The 21,662-nt window shown below is 35.4% G+C and overlaps 1 protein-coding gene across 1 annotated transcript in view; it reads left to right on the plus strand.

Moving 5' to 3' along the window:
• Positions 1–21,662, plus strand: part of CTNNA2 (catenin alpha 2) — a 1,049,805-nt gene that overhangs the window by 984,510 nt on the left and 43,633 nt on the right. The window contains exons 14-16 of the mRNA XM_012742713.2: positions 789–902; positions 8,457–8,638; positions 21,472–21,577. Coding sequence (XP_012598167.2) covers positions 789–902; positions 8,457–8,638; positions 21,472–21,577 — 402 coding nt within the window. The remainder of the gene's footprint in view (positions 1–788; positions 903–8,456; positions 8,639–21,471; positions 21,578–21,662) is intronic.

Here is a 21,662-nt window from a genome sequence, read left to right on the forward strand (position 1 = left end):
AGCTAAATTGATACTATATTTGAAAAAAATAATACATAAATGGGTATGTAGTAACTGGTAGCTTCACTTTCAAAACTGCTTGAATTGATTTAAAAATTTTAAATAATAATGATGGCAAACATTTAAAAAATGCCTACTATGTGCCAGATATTCTATACAGAATATATTAATTTTCACAATCATGGAGGTAGCTGTTATCAACACCAACTCTCAGAGGCAGATGTCAAGACTAAGAGAGCTAAGACAATTTGTTCATAGTCACACAGGTGCTCGTATTCAGGCAGTCATGACTGTAGAGTATATGCTTGTGACCTTAACACCTTAGAGCTTAGTGACCAAATCAGATATTTCATCAGTTCTAACCACTGGCCTGCAGATGATCAGTCTTTTTGTTTACAGAGCAAAAGGGCCATTACAGAAAAAGTATAGCTGTTACTTTTGTTGTTGATAGTTATTTTCTTTCAATAGATTTGGATGGAAATAACACATAAATATAATTGTTCTTAAAATTAGCATATCACATCAAAAGTTAAAATTGGACTTGCTGCACCTGCAGGAGAAAATAATAAATAAAATGTATTTTTTTTTAAAAAAAAAAAGTAAATTAGGGCAACTTGATTTTTCTGACTCCATTCCAGCTAGTACCTACCCACATAGCTAATCCTACATGTAAGATGCTATAAGCTCTGTTTCCTGGCGCCTCTTTAGCCTTTGCAATGAAGAAGCATGTGGAAGGATGGGGGGTGGTGAAGATTAGCAATTTAAAGTATACCTATTTTTCTCCTTAGACCCCAGAAGAACTAGAGGATGACTCTGACTTCGAGCAGGAAGATTATGACGTGCGTAGCCGGACAAGTGTTCAGACTGAGGATGACCAGCTCATTGCAGGGCAGAGTGCACGGGTGAGTGGGCATGTAGGACTGTGGTTTAGTGCACAGGGGTTGTGTTTCCCAAAATGGTTTGAGGCAATTTCTGAATTCTACAGACCTGGGACCCCAGAGATTCATGACTCAGAAATCTATGCTCTCATTTGGGGTTGTTTATTAATAATTCTCATTTTACACAGTAGAAATAACCACCACTGCTCCCGATTCCACCTAACCCCATCTTTAACACTTAAATCATAACAGCCACATCTAAGCAAACCATTTTATGTGTGTTTTTGATTTTTGTTGGGGTTGGGATTATAATTAGATTATAAATGGACGCTGTAATACTCAAATTTTGCTTTGGCACATTTACTCAGTCACCACTGTTGTGCTTGAAGAGTCCACGCTTGTTAATACAAGAAGAGATGACAAGTCGGGAATCAAGGTGCTACTTTGTTAATGGCTAGGCTATTGCTCCATACTCTGGCCTAGCTTCTGTGACATTCAATACCATATCTTGTGAAATTGGCCATCAGGTAGGAAGATAACTTTTGGTTTCCCACTGATACCTACTTTTGCCAGGGCAGTAACCCTGGATCTATCTGCCACATGATAGAAAAAGAAATTATAGAGACATACTAGAAATATACCAGTGTGAGGAATGGAGAAGAGAGCAACAGAGAGAAACACTAGCTCTGCTTGACATTTGAGTACTCCATGACACTGTTGACAAACACAGTAGTCCAAAGAGCATCCTGGCATTGGACCCATCTGATTAGCTATATCACCCAGAGGATGGATGTAGATGAGCAAGGCAGGTGGTAAGAGTAAATCTTTAAAGATTGCATTAATGTTTTCCTCTTTTTAAAGGCTCAGTTTCTATGGAACAAAAACAATCAAGTTATAGCATAACTGATAATTAGATATTCTAATTTTCTATGTTAAGTTTTACTTAAAAGATAATGAATAGGAAGCAGGATATTGAAAAAGAGGTGGTACTTTAGGTTGGGAATTGGAAAATCCAAGAAAGCTCATACTGCCTTAGGAATTTTGAAAGAACAGTAGGAAACAACTAACCAGAGGTTACATTAAAGAAGACTTGAAGGAGATATTGAGCCAAGAAAGACCTTGTACCTAAAACTCAGTTTCACATGTGTGCTTTATGTCTTGATATTCTCACGCAACAATCAAATGATCCAGAAGGGTATAAATGGACATTGATAGGAGAAATGTGAAGGTAAAGTCAGAACATCAAAGACACATTGGCTTTAATTTCAGACAGACTTGGTTTCAAATTGCTAAGGGCAGAGTGAGGACCATGCTCAAAGCTTACATGTTGCTTAATTTCTGAGAGTTTCAGATACATCATCTGTAAAGTATGAATAATAGACTAATTTGATATAGGATTCCTTTGAAGATATAATTACTTAATACCTATAAAATAATGGGCACAATATCTGCCATACAGTAAGTGCTCAATGAAGATGGTCGTGGTAATTATCCTTTGGAAGAGAAACCCCTTCTGATCAAGCGACGGTGACAGTAGAAAAGTACATAAAAGGGCACAGAACCCCATACTTCAAAAATTCCTTGCAGATGCTATTTAATCCCCCCTGAAATGTTGAAAATTGCAAAGGTCAGTAAGCTGAGAATCTTTTGAGGCTGTGTTGGCATAATACCAAACTAATTAAACAAGTCAATTTATCTTCAAAATTAAGTAAAACCAACATTTTTATGTTACTGACAAAGGACAAGTTTGAGTAAATCATGCAAACATTAAGCAATTCAGAGTCAATTTGATTGACTGTAACTCAGTATAGATACAGCCCAGTGTCCACTGACTAGTTTTCTCAAGGACCAAGATGATTGTGCAACCTTGACCTTGCTTTATAATTACCATCTTGTCAAAATGGCATGATTAGTCCCACTTTTCACAGGGAAACATAGAGTCCCAGTGTACTTCTGTTTCATGCGTCTTACTTACATTAGATATCAAATCAATGATCATGGGTGGAGATGAAACTCAGATGGCTCCTGTTCTTATCTATTATTTCTTCACACTAGTATTTTTTGGAGGTTTTGTCAGTATGAATTTTGAATGTGATTCAAGATAGAACAAAGCACTCTTATAATCCAGCACTTGCTAATTTGTCTTTGAGGTCCATCATGTGGTCTGTGTGATTAACTTGCAGCAGACAGCATTACTTATTGAGTCAGCCTATTTTAGCCTGTAATTATATGATGACAAATCAGAGATATAGAATTATGGCTGTTAAGTTGGAAATAAGAGGGTGCATTGAATTGCTCAGATGATAGATGGTCGAACTTTTGACCAGCAAAGTGTAATAAGTTGGTCGAAATTGGGAAGGTGGTGAACGTTGTCTTTGACTTGAGGCGCTTGCTCTTCCTAGCAGCCGGTACTGCCCTCTTCATGGTATTATTTTGTGTTTTTATTCAAAGAAATTATTCCTCTCTGAAAATGGTAAATTAATCTAAAAGGAGGTTACAGTGGGAGATAAGCTTTTAGTAGCCCCCTCCAACATTGCTGTCAAAGTCAGGAATTAGAGTATCTTTTTATTTCCTTTATATGACCCTGCTTGCTGCATACCTACAACATTTTGAGGGCGATGGAGAGGGGGAGGGGAATGGAATTGGACAAGGATGGTGGTGATCTGATAAAATAAGGAGGTCATCTTACCCTTTGATCCTAACAGGCTAGCTTCCCAACTGTTTCTTCACAGGTTGACATAATTAACATTGGTCGGTGACAACTCTTGGACACTTAACCTTGGCACTAGAATATACTATTTGGAGTCACACAGACCTGATTTTAAATATGGGCTCAGTGAAGCTGTGTGACTTTGGGGAAACTTTCTTAACCTCTCCATGCCTCATCTACTTGTATCTTTAAGAGTGACACACAACATCCCTCCTCATGATGCCATTAGGAGGATGGCATGATAAAATGTATCACAGGATTTCTCGTAACTATGTAATGAATCAGTTGGTGGTGCAGATGGGGATGATGCTTGTAGTCTGAGCTAATCATTCATTAGAGGATGACCAAATAAGTTCACCTGAAAGAGCTGAATAATTCAGACAATTATGAGTTTTTTATTTGAATTAATGGTACAATTACCTCAATTTTCCCATTCACGTCACAGCCCAAGACTGGAAAGAGCCAAAGGACCCACATTTCTTAACTACTGATATTATCTTATTTGAAAACCAAGTGAGTAGAAATAGGCACATTGAATGTTAACCCCTTTAGTCATTGTTTATAAGCATTTCTTATACTTGATGCTTTAATGTTAGACTCTTACTGTATGCTTAAGAAATGATCTCTTGTCAGTTTGGGGGCCCATAGACTTCAAAAGTTATTTTTCTCCTAGAGATTGGGAAAGCAATTATATCAAAAGCTCCTTGAGATTTAGGTTGAAGAAAAGATGCTGGGCTATTTGAATGGTTGTTGGCTTGTATGAGTGAGATGCACTTCTTAATAAGTAAAGATTACAACATTAATCCCTCAAATGGCTGGCTGTTCTAGGGAAAGTCTGGAAGGGACTTTGGGGAAGGGGAAGGAATCTTTGTAGTTACCACCGATTTGGGATCCCAGATCAGCCAGGTCAATCATGGAGATCTGTGCTCAGCTACTGTGATAAGAAGCTGCAAAAATTCTCAGACTGTCCCAGGTGGTCATGTCACACAAACAGAAGAGCTGATGTGTCCCCTTTCGTCTTGGCCATAAAAATAATTTTTCTTATGTTCCCTTAGTTTAAGGGGATGGACAGTCGCATGTTATATGTTTTTTATGAAGTTTAATTTTGTGTAGCTGGCCTCTATTTTCTTTTCTAGCTAGAACAGCTTTAATGTGTTAACATTTCAAACTGCTGAGTAACATTGATAAGACCTAATTAAAACTCATGTGTTGAATTTCAATTTGATTAACTTGCAAATTTCGCAGTTTGTGATCTACTGTTTATAGATAACCTTTTTTTAAATTCCACTTTCAGAAAAGGTCAATTATGAATTTTTAAAAGCAAGAGCATTTTACGAATATTTAGGAAAAGACTTAAGCCTCATTGATAGCTACCTAAGCAGAAGCAAATTTAACGATACTTGTACCCAAGTCACACACCATTAAGTGTGTTATGCAGGTCAAGCACCCCTAGTGTCAAAATAATATCTTTTTTCCTTTTTGCAAATCTGCTTTGAAGGGGTCAATTTTTCTTCAGAATTGTGTCCTTAGAACATGTTTGTAAGTTCTAGCAACCTCTTTTGGAACTAATGCAGTGAGTGGGAAAAGTGTTCAAGCAGTTAAAACATATTTATTGAGTTTCTACTCTATGCAGGATATGGAGGCCTCCACTCTAAGCAAGCACATAGAGAAGTCAGAGGTAGGGCATTAATAGAAATTCATTAGAAAGGAAAGCAAAGCAGTTAATATTCAAGTGCTAAGTTGTATAATGGAAACTCAAGTGCTGTGGTTGACACAAGTGCACACTGTTCAATGCACACATTAACATTTTGGGACGATGAAATAAAATATATATGTATTCTGTTCCATATGAGGATTGAATGTAGAGTCTGGAAGTCGTCTGAGGCTTTTATAGAGGAGCACCTAGTGAATGCTTTAAATGACACTGGTTTAGGAGCTGTGAGGTCTAAGTAAAGCATGATTAGATCTTTTGTATAAGAAGGACAATGAATCCAGGACAGCATTAGGTCATCAGACAGGGATGCTTTAGAGGAAAAAATAAAGTACATATTTAATTTTGGCAAATCCAACCCTATCTCAAATGCAATGGAAGGGCTTCCTTGTTGTTATACACGATTATGATACAGTATAGAATATCTGTGTTTATTATAAACTCTTACATGTTAAGTACATTTTTAAATGCAGTTTTTGAAAGTACTTTAAAAATATATTTCGGCATATACTATTTTAAATATTTTAACTATAGTATTCACACAAGTTTGGCTTCTTAAATGTGGATTATAATTTGTGTATACTCATGCATATCTAAACATGCATACACATACAGACAGAAACTGTATAAAGTCACATGCATGCATGGAAGTTGGTAGATATGGCTATCTATTAGTAAAGGTGTATGGGAAGCCACTAGTCCAGGGACAATTTTATGTAAATCAGACAAAAATACCCCTTCCTCTGGGTGCTGCCCAACACCAGGATGCACAGCCTGGTGGGCAGTGCTTATGTTTTCAGTGACTGCTGACCCGCTTGTTGAGGACCGGTGTGTGGTACATAAGCTGCCTGGCCATGTGAGATGATCCAGTTGTGTACAATGGTTAAGAATGATGTTAACTCACCCGGGTTTGAATCCTATTCCTACAGCATATTAGTTGTGTGATATTAAGAATTTAATCAATTTCTCTTGGCCTAGATATTATCATTATTGAAAAAAGTAAATAACAGAATAGTTAAGTAGATTAAGTTATTTGATAAACCTAAGCCTTAGCACACAGTACCTGGTATAGGTACACAGGAATCATAACAATCATCTCATTATAGAGAGTCACGTAGACTCTGGGCTCATCCCTTCATGACAACTAATAAGCCAGAAAGGAAAGGAAAACCAATGGCAGAGGTTATGATAACATTGTGTTAACATTAATTCCAAATGTGCTTGCTTTCATTTTGTTTGGACAAAACACACATTTATCATCTGCTGCTCACCATTACCTTTTAAGGTAGTTACTATTCCTATATTGTATCTGAAGAAATTAAGTATATGCTCCACAGAACTGTGAGGTCTTTGCCCAAGTCAGTTGCAGAGCCTTGCAGAGCCCAGTTTTTCTGAGCTCATGTCCACTGATGTCTGTTAGAAATATCAGCTGACTTTCTCCTAATGATTCACTTACATTGGGAGGAACTTCACAATTTAAGAAGCAGTTTTCTCCTGTTACTTTACTTCTGCATTGTAAAAAAAAAACAAACAAACAAACAAACAAAAAAAAAAACCTGTAGATTCTCTAAACTATGCTCTCTTGGAATGTATTCTGAAGAATATATACATCCCAGAACCAGAGGGAGGGACAAGCCAAAAGAGCCTATCTGCATGTTCCTATCTTTGAAACAGGTTGCTCATGGTTCTGGGAGGATGTAATGAGGTGATGTGAAACATTTCACTAAGGGCCTGCTATAGAAATGGTGCTTAATAATATAGTCAATTCTCATTATTTGTGGTAATTACGTTCTGTGAAGTCATGATGAACATTTAATTAGGGAATATATAATCATTGCTCCTAGGGAAAATACAGGATTAGGTTCCTGAGAGCTGCTAGTCACAATGTTTTCTTCAACCGATCAATACATAACCATGTTTAATGCGTGTTTGTGTTTAGAAACCTTCAATTTTTGATTCATTAACATTGAACTCATGGCCAATAAGCATTGCAACTCATGTCTGACTGAAGCACACCTAACACATGTATTTTCTGCATAAGGCACAACCCGGCCGCCTTGTGCTTAGGGGACACTAGGCAGCTTTCAGCACTATGCTTGGGAGACATTTAAAAGAGCAAAATCACCAACGAAAAGCACAAAGATACGAGAAATGTGGCAGTCAGCAGACCGCACCAAGGACATGTGTTCACAGTATGAGAGTTAACAAAGAAGGTAGAGCAGTGCCTTGTTCAGCCTCATCTGGGGAGATGCATGTCGAGTGACTCAAAATTTTTTCCACTCTGCCCACGTTTGCAACTCATTGCGAAAATGCCACAAGTATTGATTTGGGGGCTACAAATATATTTTAGCACGTAGGCAAATGTGCAAATTATTAATGCATTCAGAATCCATGAATAATGAGAAAGAAGACTACAGTTCGTTCCTTCTTACATTTCCATACAAGCAACTATTGAAAATCAACCTTTGCTTCCCAATCTTATACTTGATCCCGTTACGAGTTTTCTGTCTATGTACTCAAAGGCTCTACGAAGAGCCATGGTCATCCCATATTTCCATAAAGGAGGTGGAGGAGGGCTGGGAACAGACATGACATCCCTGAGAGGCCCTCGGTGTAGGGGATTTTTGTCAGCAGCTATCTGTGGGCGCCTTCCCTTACACTCATACAGTCTTCCCACCCCACCCCCACCTCACTTGGATACACAGATATTGTTTAAAATTCCTCTCCTTTCCAGCAACAGAAGGCCTTTTTTCTTTTTTCTCTTCTCTGAACAGATTTCAGTGTTGAAAGAGGTGCATTCTTTCATCTGGTAAAAGTTTCCTGAGACCAAATATAAAAATTGTCCAGAATAGATTCTTTTGAACGAACATATGTCATCAAAGCGGCAGAGAAGTTCTGTTCCTGTCAGTGCGCACGTAGCTTTGGATTTCTCTGTGTTTTTCATATTTGGGAGTGGGAACGGGACTTTGGGGAGCTCACCAGCCTGTGCTCTTGGCCTCCCTGGGATGCAGAGGATGTATTTTCCAGAATGGCAGAGTGCCTCATAAGCCTTGCCAGGGCCTGGTCTCTGCCGTCCACAGAAGGCAGAGTCAACGCCCTTGTACGGTCTGTACTTCCTTTGTCACCATTAGTCACGCTTTTTCTGTAATCCACACAGGCCATCATGGCACAGCTACCGCAGGAGGAGAAGGCAAAAATAGCTGAGCAGGTGGAGATATTCCACCAAGAGAAAAGCAAGCTGGATGCTGAAGTGGCCAAGTGGGACGACAGCGGCAATGATATCATTGTGCTGGCCAAGCAGATGTGTATGATCATGATGGAAATGACAGACTTCACAAGGTGAGGCCCAGAGCCAGGGAGAGGAAGGTTTTCTCATTAAGCCCGGAAGTATAGCAATGTGTGTTAGCATCTGAAAGCCTGATGAAAAATCAAAAGACATCAAATTAAGGTGGTGGTATTATAAATTTACATGTATAATTCAAAATGATCTGGACTTAATTCCTAGCAGATAGGTCTTTTTGGTCAAGGAGAATAGATTCATTTTTGTAATTATCATGGTTTTAATTGTCCTTAGTCATAAAATCAGACCCCAGGGGATGGGTGACTCATCTTTGATCTTTGCTACTTTGCAATGTGCTTAAATATTATTCTGAAGATAAAGTGAACGATTTGCTTATATCCCTTTGGAAAAATATATATCTGTGTGTGTATGCGCATGTATACATATGATATGTTGTAGTACTAGCTCGTGACCTAGCATTAATATCAGCTCACATTTTACTCTTACATATACTAAGAATAAGGTACAACGATCTAAGATTCCATAGTTTTGACAGAGAAATTAAAAATTGCATAAGTTTATTTTCTTTAGCTTTGATCTGGTACTTAAAATAAATCAAGAGACCAGTCAGAATTTTGTCAGAAGCCTTTTCCTCACCAGGGGTCATTGCTCTTTCTGCCGTTGCATTTTGGTCTCATCTGTAAAGGAAGGTGACAACTCTGCCCTTCCTACCACGCAGAGAGCAAACCAAGGGAGAGCACAGCTCAGTGGGAACATCTCTACATTCTGAGTCAGAATATCAGGTGATATGAGACAAGTCACTTACTGTCTTAGTTTATTTATTTGCAAAATGGTAAAGTGACACTGATCTTACCAACTTCACAGGAGAGTTTTAAAATCCACAGAGATAGTACAAGTATAAATTATGCTGTCATAGAAATGTAAGCTATCATTTTACTGTAGTTTTTTTTTTCCTTCTGGAAAACAGACATACATAAACAAAAGTATTTTAATGGCTCAGTATAGTATTTGTTTTTGAAACTATGTAAGATTTATGGGAATGTCACAATACCACCTTATGAGTGACAAATTCTTTAATGATTGTTGAATGGTCCTAATAAGAAAAGGCTATTGTTCCTAGGTTATAATATAGAACATCTCTGCATCATCTCCTCTGCCTCTGGCCAATATGTATTAATGACATTGCTTGGCCCTTTTATCAAGTATTTTTAAATTGTTTTTTACTTCAGTGGAAAGACTTTAATGTTATGAGGGAGACCTTTGAGGCTTTTAAATGTCATTGTATTCATTAGAAGTTCAAATTTGTACATTTGGTTAGTCTTAGTGGACTTCACTGATTTATTTCATGAAAAGTATTAGTATGAAAACATTCTGAGCCATTATTTAAGTCTGAAATTTCCTACAAATCAGACTTTCGTGGCAGCCTCAGTCATTGCTTCTCAAGGCCTGTGAAGACTTAATTTGCTTGCTTTCAACATTTTATCAGTACTTTATCTGATGGATCTTATGCAATGCATTAATAACCTCACTTGAATAAATAATCTCATTAATTTAAAGTGAATGATGAATCTAGTCATAGTTTAGATCAGGAGCACATTTTATAATTCTCTAGATTATATATAACTGTGGTCAAGGAAGAGAGAGATATGTGAAGGGTCTTGTTAAATGATATTAAATAACATACTCTTTCTATTAGTACAAGTATAGTTTAAAAGTGAAAAGAAAGCCACTTCAGTTTCCTAAGGGGTTTATATAATTATTTTATGCTGATTTGAATAATGAAATGTCTAGGATGCTACTTGGTGCAATTTTTCCCACTGCCTGATGAGTAGTTTTGTGCCCATTTGTGGAGGGTAAAGGGAGAAGTGCATAATTAATTGCTAGAGAACCAGAGGCGGATGTGAGCTGGAAATGCAACACAGGAAGCCGAGGCTTCACTGCTGCCTCCGTCTGCAGAGCCTGTTCCTTTGCAAGGAGACAGCTGACTAGTGCCTTTCCTTGTGGCTTCTCACCTAAGTTCACTACACTTGGCCTTATGCATGTTATTATTATTGCCTTTACATTTTTCATTTCAAGGAGGAATAATTTTAGCGCTATACCTCTAAACATCCCTATGTACTGTTTTCTCTATTTAAAGGAAAAATATAGCTGATTAGGAATTGAAACTTGGATACTCTTCTAATTTATATGTTTAAAGTAATGTGGGTCCAAAAAATATCCTTGCATTTATTATCTTGTTTTATTCTTATCACTAATTCATTAATTTGATTCAGTAATCTCAATGATGGCCATTCCATTATTATTAAAATTGGAGAGGTTCTGCCTCATTATTCATGTAATAACTTCTTCATGGAGGGTAAAACTGATTATGCCTCATGTCTTTTTCCTGCTCAGTTTTTGACTTCCATCTTATGAGTGATGGCAGAAATTCTGTCCTGTATAGGGTGAATTTTTGCTTTTCATGCCAATTTTCAGTAGCATGTTGCCAGTGTTGTGACCCAATAACAGAAGGTGTGCAGAGAGAGGGCAACAGCTCTGGTTTAATTGTGTAGCAAGAGCAAAGCTGTCTTTGAAAATCAACCTTAAGTTCTGGTCTTAAAAAAAAAAAAGAGTTGAGACTAAGGAGGAAGAAAAAAAAAACAGGGCACAATCAATGGTAAATGATGAGCACTATACTCAGAAATCAAGTAATCACCTTATACTTCCCAAACTTTGTTCCTGCCTTAGTTCAGATGCTCAGTACCTAGGCTCAGGTAGCTCTTAATTGGGTTTTCAGTTCCCATTTTCTACTCCTGTCATCCATGCTGCATCTGGCCAGTAAAAGGCAACCAACCATCCAGCTTCCTTTGCACCGAAGCATTCCTTAACTCCTCTTTTCACAAAATAAAAAGCTTTGTGTATGCTTCTCAAGGCCTACCTTTTTTGACCCTCAACCTTCTTTCTCTATTTTGTACATATTTAAAATTTGATCTCTGGGCCATAATATAAATGGTACTTCCTAGAGTAGTTCAAATCATGCTTGTGCCGTCCCACCTGACTCTTTTGAATTCCCAGATCCATTCACCTGCTCTACTGCGCTGTCTTCATACTGACATAAGCTTGTGCTGATTGGTGACAACATTTCCTAAGCATATTTTATGGGGCCCTAGTTCTGAAAAGAGGCTTCTATGGTTCCATACATTTTCAAATACCCCTTTTCCATGCTACATCTCATTATTGGGGAGTTACATTTTATATTAATGAGCTGGAGGTATTGAGAAGGTTATAGAAAAGAAACCTTTGTAACTTGGATTAACGCAATTTGAATTTTGAGTACTGAGTATATTAATCCAGAATATACTGACACATTGATTTTTCGCATACTTTTTACCTTTTCACAAAATAAATGTGAATTAGTTGGCAAATGGTAGATAGCAGTGATGTAGTAGTAGTTTTCCTTTCTTTTTTGGAGTGACCACTTCCTGGGAAAGACTCCAAATATTGGCTGTTACACAGGAATCACCTATGACCAAAAGAAAAAAGATTACAAGAATCTATATACTAGAGAAAATTCTAGAGCTTGATGTTCTTTCCAAGGGAACCAAAAACACAATCCAGATATGATGGCTCCTGTCCTTAAGTACACAAGATTCCCCAAAGCGTCTTTTAAAACTTCCAAACTAAACTAAACTGGTCTAAGGTAGGAAAACATAAAGGGTGCAAAATGCAGGAGTTCATTTGAAGACTGTGAGCTATAGCCACTGTGGCCAGTTTCCTTGCCAATGTTGCCTTCCACTGATAGGAAGACTCAAAGTCTGAGTTTTCTGACTCTCTTATGGGCATGACACTGTTTTGTTGTTGGCTATTTCTTTTTTGTATTTCAGAATATTACTGGGGTACAAATGTTTAGGTTCCATATGTTGCCATTTGCACCAACTAAGTCAGAGCTACACGTGTGCCCATCCCCCAGACAGTGCGCACTTCACCCGTTAGGTGTGATTATACACATCCTCTCCTACCCCCTCCCACCTGCCTGACAACCAGTGAATGTTACTATTATATGTGCACATAAGTGTTGATCAATTAGTACTAATTTGATGAATATAGGTGGTGCTTGTTTTTCCATTCTTGTGATACTTCACTTAGTAGAATGGGCTCCAGCTCTATCCAGGATAATACAAGAGGTGCTAGTTCACCATTGTTTTTTTGTGGCTGAGTAGAACTCCATGGTATACATATACCACATTTTATTAATCCGCTCATGTATTGATGGACACTTGGGTTGTTTCCACATCTTTGCAGTTGTGAATTGTACTGCTATAAACATTTGAGTGCAGATGAGTTTATTATAGAATGTCTTTTTTTTTTTTTTATTTGGGTTGATGTCCAGTAATGGGATTGCTGAGTTAAATGGTAGTTCTACTTTTAGTTCTTTGAGGTATCTCTATATTACTTTCCATAGGCTATTTCTTATTTCAGTGCCCACTCACATCACCCAAATCACTACAGCTTATTTAGACTTGTGCTGTCCAGTAGTAGCTACTAGCCATATGTGGCTATTTAAATTGTCTTTTATTGTGATATATCATAAATTTTTCTATTTCAATCATTTTAAATGAACAGTTCTGTGGCATTTCATATATTCATATTGTCATGCAACCATTACCACCATCTATCACCAGAACGTTTTCATTTTCCTCAACAGACATTCTGTATCTACTGAACCCCAAGTCCCCGTTACTCTCTCCCTATATTGCCTGGAAACCGCCATCTACTTTCTGTCTCTGTGAATTTGACTATGCTGGGTATATCATATAAGCTGACTCTCACAATATTTGCTCTTTTGTGACTGGCTTATTTCACCTAGCCTAATGTCTTCAAGGTTCATCTATGTTATACCATGTATTAGAATGTTCTTCCTTTTTAAGATTGAGTAATATTCCATTGTATGCCTATGCTATATTTTGTTCATTCGTCTCTTAATGGATATTTGGATTGCTTCTACATTTTGGTTCTTGTGAATAATATCGTCCCATACATGGGTGTATAAATACATATTCAAGTTCCTGCTTTCATTTTTGGGGGTATATATTCATAAGCAAAATTGTAGGATCACATGGTAATTCTACTTTTAAAATTTTGAGGAATCACCATATATTTTTACAGTGGCTGCACCGTTTTGCATTTCCACCAGCAATACTTAAGGGTTCCAATTTCTCTACATCTTTGCCAATACTTGTTATTTTCTATTTTTTTTTTTGATAGTAGCTATTCTAATGGGTGTGAAGTGGTATTTCATTGTGGTTTTCATCTGTATTTCCTTAATTATTAGTGGTGTTGAATATCTTGTCCTATGCTTATTGGCCATTGTAAATATCTTCTTTGGAGAAATACCTATTCAAGTCCTTTACAAATTGTTTAATAGAGTTTTTACTTTTTTATTGTTGAGTTATAAGAGTCTTTTATGTTTTTTGAATATTAATTCCTTATCAGATAACATGATTTAGAAATATTTTATCCCATTTTGTGGGTTTCCTTTCTTTGCACAAAAGTTTTTCATTTTGAAGTCCAAATTAAGTATTTTTTTCTTTTGTTGCCTATACTTTTTGATGTCATTTCCAAGAAATTAGTGCCAAATCCAACATCATGCTTTTCCCTATGTTTTCTTTTAAGGGTTTCATAGTTTAACTTATGTTTAGGTCTTTGATCCATTTTGAGTTGATTTTTTATATGCAGTATGATATAAGAAGCCTGCTTCATTTTTCACATGTAGGTATTCAGTTTTTCCAGTAGCATTTATTGAAAACACACCTTTCTCCCATTGAATGCTCTTAGCATCCTTGTGGAAAATCATTTGACCTTATATGTGAAGGGCTATTCTATTCTATTCGTCTCTATCTATATATGTATGCTATTACTATACTGTTTTAATTACTGCAATTTTGTAGTAAGTTTTAAAATCAGGAAATGGAGGCTTCAAATTTTGTTCTTTTTCAAGATTGTTTTGGCTATTTGGGTTGCCTTGATATTCCATGTGAATTTTAGGATGACTTTTTCTATTTTGGCAAAAAGTGCCATGGGGTTTTGATAAGGATTGCAGTTAATCTGTAGATCTCTTTGGACGGTATTGACGTCTTAATAATAGGCTTTCCAATCCATGTAGAAGATGGCTTTTCATTTATTTGTGCTATCTTTTAATTCTTTCAGCAATGTTTTGTAGTTTTAGCATACAAATCTTCTCCTTAGTTGGTTAAATTTACTCCTAGGCATTTTATTCATTCTGATATTATAAATGAAGTTGTTTTCCTGATTTTCTTTTTTGGATTGTTTGTTATTAGTGTCTAGAGACACAACTGGTTTTTGCATTTTGATTTTTGTATCCTACAACTTTCCTGAATTCATTTATTATTTCTAATAGGTAATTTTTTTCTTTTTTCATATAGGATCATGTCATCTGAAAACAGGGTATAATTTTGCTTCTTGCTTTCCAATTTGAATGCCTTCTATTTCTTTTCCTAGCCTAATTGTTCTTGCTGGAACTTCTAGTACTATATTGAATAGAAATGGCAAGAACAAGCATCCTTGTCTTGTTCCTGATCTTATAGGAAAAGCTTTGTCTTTTGACATTGAGTATGATGTAAGCTGTGTGTTTTAAAATTTTGATTAAGATGAAATAAAATTGGAAAATTTTTTGACAGTTTATTTTTTTAAAAATAAAAATCTGATAGGACCCAGTAATTTTGCTCTTGGACATTTATCCAGAGAAGTGAAAATTTATGTTCATCAAAAAGAATTATATATGAATATTTATACTAGATTTATTTGTAATATTCTAAAACTGGAAACTACCCAAATGTCCTTCATTGAGTAAATAATTAAGCTGTGGTCAATCTTTGCCATGGACTAATATTCAGTAATAAATTACATGCTGTAACTTGGATAAACCTTAAGGAAATTATGCTGAGTGAAAAACACTTGTTTCAACAGATTATATACTCTATGATTCCATTTAGATAGCATTCTTGAAATAACCAAATTATAGGAATGGGGAATAGATTAGTGATTACCAAGGGGTGTTAGGGATGGGGTAGCTGTTATAAAGTATATGGGAGAAACTGGTGGTGATAGAACAGTTGTGTGTCTCCATGTGGTAGTAGCAACATGAAGCTATACATGTGATAACATTGCTTGAAATGTACACAAGTGAATGAACAACTGGTAAAATATGAATAACCTCTAAGGATTTTTTTTACCAATATCAATGTCCTGGTTTCCCTATTGTCCTGTAGTTCTACCAGATATTATTGTTGGAGGAGGCTGGGTGATGGGTAAACAGGACATCCCTATACTTCCCTTGCAACTTCCTGGTAATCTATAATATTTCAAAATTAAAAGATAAAAATAGAAGGAAAAAGTAAAATTAAACTCAGCTCCTCAGTCACACTAGTCACATTTTAAGTGTTCTATAGTCATGTGTGGCTAGTGGTTACATGTTAGATAGCACAGAATTGTGCAACATGCAAGAAAATGTAGTCATTACAAGAATTCTGTTGGACAGCATCACTGTAGACACTCCTGAGGGTCGAAAGAGCTTTAGAAGTCACTTCCAACCTATGCAATGATAACATAAAAAGAAATTTCTACCATTGCTATATAAGCCAGGTTAAGGGTCTTCTCTTTTAATGATACTGTTTATTATCCCATAATTATTCCCCAACTACCAGTAAGGGCTGTCACATGACCTGGCACATAATCAAAAAGAAATGAGTAACTTTGATCTCCACTCCCAGAAATGGCACAACTATCCTTTCTATTCCCTTTTTTTTTTTTTCATTTCAACATATTATGGGGATACAAATTTTAAGATTTCAAAAATGCCATTTCTCTCCCTCCCCCCACACGTCTGATCTTCAAGTGTGACCCTCCCCCAGACAGTGCACATCTCACTCATTATGTATGTATATACCCGCCATCTCCTCTCCACCCCTCCACCTGTCCAATACCTATTTAATGTAATTCCTATGTGTCCACTTAGACGCCGATCAGTTTAATACCAATTTGCTGGTGAGTATATGTGGTGCTGCTTTTTCCATTCTTGGGATACTTCATTTAGTAGTATGGGTTCCAGCTCTATCCAAGAAAATACAAAATGTGCTATATCACCATTGTTTCTTAGAGCTGATACATATACCACATTTTGTTAATCCACTCATGAATTGATGGACACTTGGGTTGTTTCCACATCTTTGCAGTTGTGAATTGTGCTGCTATAAGCATTCGAGTACAGGTGTCTTTTTTATAGAGTGTCATTTGATCTTTTGGGTAGATGTCCAGTAATGGGATTGCTGGATCAAATGGTAGAGCTACTTATATTGCTTTAAGATATCTCCAGGGATTGAATTGGTTTGCAGTCCCACCAGCAGTATAGGAGTGTTCCTATCTCTCCACATCCACGCCAACATCTATTGTTTTGGGACTTTTTGATAAAAGCCATTTTTACTGGAGATAAGTGATATCTCATTGTGGTTTTGATTTGCATTTCCCTGAAGATTAGAGATGTTGAGGATTTTTTCATATATTTGTTAGCCATTATTCTGTCTTCTTTAGAAAAGTTTCTGTTCATGTTCTTTGCCCACTTTTTGATAGGATTGTTTGATTTTTTTCTTGCTGATTTTTGTGAGTTCTAAGTAGATTCTAGTTATCAGCCCCTTATCAGATGTGTAGGATGTGAAAATTTTCTCCCATTCTATTCCCTTTCTTATCTGATCATGATATGAGGAAAGTGGGTTATACCACTGATTCTGTACTCATTTAAGGAAATCTGGGCCTTGAAACTTTCTTACAAGGGTGTTATATCATGCTCAGAACTATATATGAAATATCCAGAATTTTCCAGATAATTCAAATGATTTTCTTAATTCATTTTCATGAGGCAATGGGGGTATACATGGCTTTAACCACACATTAGTACTTCAGATTTCTATGAATATCTAGACCATTCTATTTGGCAGCTGACAATTTTTCTTATGTTCTTTTTCTAGGTATGTTTTCTTTGTTTATACTTTATAGTAATACATTTACTTATGTATAATTTTAAAATAGGGAATTAAACTTAAAAAACAAAATTATTGAGGAAAAGGTAAACATTTCAACATATTATCTGGGGACAACTGGTTTTTGGTATGGAAAAATAAAGAAACTTTAAAATTTTAGAAGAAAATGGGAGAATATTTTTAATGACCTTGTGGTAAGAGCTTCTTAACATGTGAAAAACACAAACTTAGTAGAAAGGATTGATACATTGAACCATAATAAAATTAAAATTTATATTTACAAAACAATAATAAAAATACAGTCCAAGACTAGAAATAAATTATAAATGACAAAAGATCAGGATCCAAGTATGTGAACAGCTTAGATAAGCAATTTAGAAAAAAAACTATAGAAAAATGTGCAAAGTACTTAAATAGACAACTCAGAACAAAGGATATATAAATTAATAATAATGATCAGAAGAGATTCAGTCTCCTCAGTCATCATAGAAATAAAAATTAAATTTTTTGTATTCAGAGAAATGATAAAAGTGAAAAACAGTAACATTTAAAATACTAAATATTTTTACAGAAAATATATAAAAATAAATATACAACTTTATTGTAAAGTAACTGTCACCCAGCTCAAGATACCTTCAAATATTCTAAGTCACAATACCCTTTCTCACCACTAGGTGTAACTACTACCTTGAGTTTTTGCAGTGATGTTCTGGTTTTCTAGGGGGAAAAAGCCTGGATTTTTTAGCATTGGCTGATTTCTATAGACAAAATAGTCTTACTGTGGCAGGTTTTAAGCTACTGACATGTCAACCGGCTCTCCAAATTCCTGAAAACATAACAATCAGTTCTTGTATGTATGAGACTACTCCAGCACTCAAGTGCCATTACTTGGGTTTCTCTTCTTTTTTTCTTCTTCTTTTTCTTTTCTCAAACTAATAGTTTACTGCCTAAGTCAGCATCCTTAAAATAGTTTTGTCTTATCTGCTTCTGACAGTATCAATATTATGTTGCCTAATGAAATTCTTTTCAAATTTTTCCTTCCTTTCCTATATTCTAGAAGAGTTTAAATAGCATTGGAATTATCTTCCCTTTAAAGGTTTAATTTCCATAAGAAACTGTCTGCATTTACTGATTTTTTTTTTTTTATGAGCTCTCTCTGACAGCTTTATTTATTTCTTCCATGGAAATCAGACAGTTTAGGTTTTTCAGAATCTTTCTTTTTGGTCGGGTTTGGCAAATTGTATTTTCCTGGAAAGTTATTTCATCTAGATTTTCAAATGTATTTACATATATTTGAGGACAGTAGCTTGGTGTTATATGTTCTGGTTTCTAAGGTTATGATATTCTTTTTTACTTTTGAATATTTTTTCTCCTATTTTTCTTGGTAGCAATTCCAAATATATTCTCAATATCAGTTTTGCCTTCTTTTTTGTTTGGAGTACTTTTAGGATTTATTTATTTCCAGGGTTTTATGTTTCCTGACTCATTACTCTCTTTTTGTAATTTTATTAGTTTTTTTTTCCTACTTCTTAATTCTTGAGCCAGATTCTTAATAAGCATTTGTGTTATTTCTTGCATATTAATGTATGTAGGTAAAGCTATTTGTTTTTCTCTAAGCACATTACTCTAGTTCTCATAAGAATGAAAACATATTTAGGAAAAAGATTATTAAATTATGATTCAGGACATATAGGTTTCGGTTCTGTTTCTCTCTGTGTGTAGCAGTATCGTTGGAACATCTTCTGTATTCTCTCTTCTTGGGTTTCTGTCTCCCCAACTAGAAAATGAGGAAATACTTGATATCAAAACTTCTATTTTGTTCTCTAATTTTATGCAATATACCCTCACCTCCAGCTTGCAACTCCAAGAATTCGAATTAAGTCTATGATGTGAACTCTAAAGTCTCAAACTTTTTTTTTTTTCATAACAATATACTAATGAGTCTATAAACTGTAGTCCCAGTGCAGTTAACAAGACATGATTTGGCTACAGGTAGGAGCCTGAACCCCAAGCAGATTCAGGGTCTATATAGATAGACTTGCTTTTAACTGAGCACATTTTGTCAAAATTAGTCAGCTGTTGAAAGTATTACATAAAGTTCATGAGAAAGTGTTTTCCTACATCCTTTGAAATTCATGAAATAATGACATATGATTGTTAGCAATGAAAAATCAAGGAGAGCGCAGCTCTTAATGGGTTAAGATAAAGTTTCAACAAATATTGTGTCAGAACAAATCTGCAGAAAATAGATTTTCTAAGGTCCAGAGAAATACATAATAATGAGAGTATTATTAAACATTGACAAATTCTGCATCGAAGCTTTTCTTAAAAAACAAAAAGAAGAAAATTCATTTAGAGATAATACTAATAATAATAATAATAAAATACATCAGGGAATGCCAGATTGTCATTGACTGAATCTTTAACTCTTCTGTAGTACATAAAATTCACATGTGAAGTTACTGTACAGATTTTAAAGTCTAAATAGCAACTTAAAATCAATGTACTTTGTAGAAGACTTACTGTCATGACAGCAAAATGAAATATTTTAAGTTTTGATTCTCCCTATGTATGTATTTGAACATTAATTAACATGGATTATATATTTTAGCTCCTAATGTAAAAAATGCCAGAAAGGGAATTAGGAAAGAAACAGAAAAAAAATGCCCCTCATTTACATTTATTTACTGAAAGACATTTTAAGTTTTCCATTTTATAAAATGCTATTATGTAACAATGGCAATCATTGCCTGCTCTGTAAAACTCTACACGTCTAAATAAATTGCTTCTTATTTTTTCTCTGCATCTCATCACATTTCTAACTATAGGAAAGAATGTAATCTTATAGCCTTAAAAAATGCATTGATTTCTAGATGCACATAAGGACACCAGGATAAGTAATAATGCTAAAAACCAGGATAAACATATTTATTCTTTACTAACCTCTCAAGAAAAGGGAAAGAAAAATTACATTACTTGCTGCATTTTGTTTAAAGATTTATTATGCAACATAATTTCCTTCTCCTTTATAATAAATATTTTAAAAACATATAATATTAAACAGGTCACCTAATTGCAAACCTTATGTGAAAATATCAGTGTGGTTGTTTGGAAGCATAAAGGCATTTACTGTCACATGGTGTTCTATAAGTTCCTTCATAAATAAGTACCAGAAGCACACAAACCAACAAAATTCTGAAACTTCTGAAATTCTGGCTGAACAGTTCCAGTTAAGTTCCTTTAAGATAGAATCGCTTTCTCGAAGTGCCAAACTTGACTTTAAATAATACAAATATCCTGCACATGGGATTGAAAGACAACGCATGTGCATTTATTTTGGCTAGACTATGTTTAAAATTTAGAGTTTTTCATTTATGACCTATATATATGCTTAGATAAGTTAATTGATCATTTTTGGCCTATTTTATTCTTTTCTAAAATGAGAATGATGATACCTATTGCTAGCGTTATGATGAAGACAAACTGAGGTTGTATGTGTAACAGCATTAGGTACATGGTAAGCACTTATAAATTTAATTTCCATTACTTTTGTGGTGATCATCTTTTGCAATTGACCACTGTTTTAAAAAATGAAATTAATGTAAAGGATAAAATGTGAACATGCACATCAAAATATGGGACAATACTCCTCAAAATAAATGGAAATAAAGTGGGCTGTTAATATAAAAATTAGAGCAAAGCAAGAAAACTTTCAAAATTCCAACATGGCCAGCCACCAGTTCAAATACAAAACCAGAGTCCTGGACAAAGGAAATGGTAGGTTTGTCTGTTTCCTATTATTAAGTGGATTTCTAATTATGTTGCACATATTGTTTCAGAGGCAAAGGCCCATTGAAAAATACATCTGATGTCATTAATGCTGCCAAGAAAATTGCCGAAGCAGGTTCTCGAATGGACAAATTAGCCCGCGCTGTGGCTGATCAGGTAACATAAGAGGGAAGAGTGGACACAAGCTGAGTGGCATCATTAATTAGCACTTGGGATCTGTAATTAGTTTTATGCACCCTAT

Source organism: Microcebus murinus, chromosome 3, assembly GCF_040939455.1.
Source record: "Microcebus murinus isolate Inina chromosome 3, M.murinus_Inina_mat1.0, whole genome shotgun sequence".
NCBI lineage: Eukaryota > Metazoa > Chordata > Mammalia > Primates > Cheirogaleidae > Microcebus > Microcebus murinus.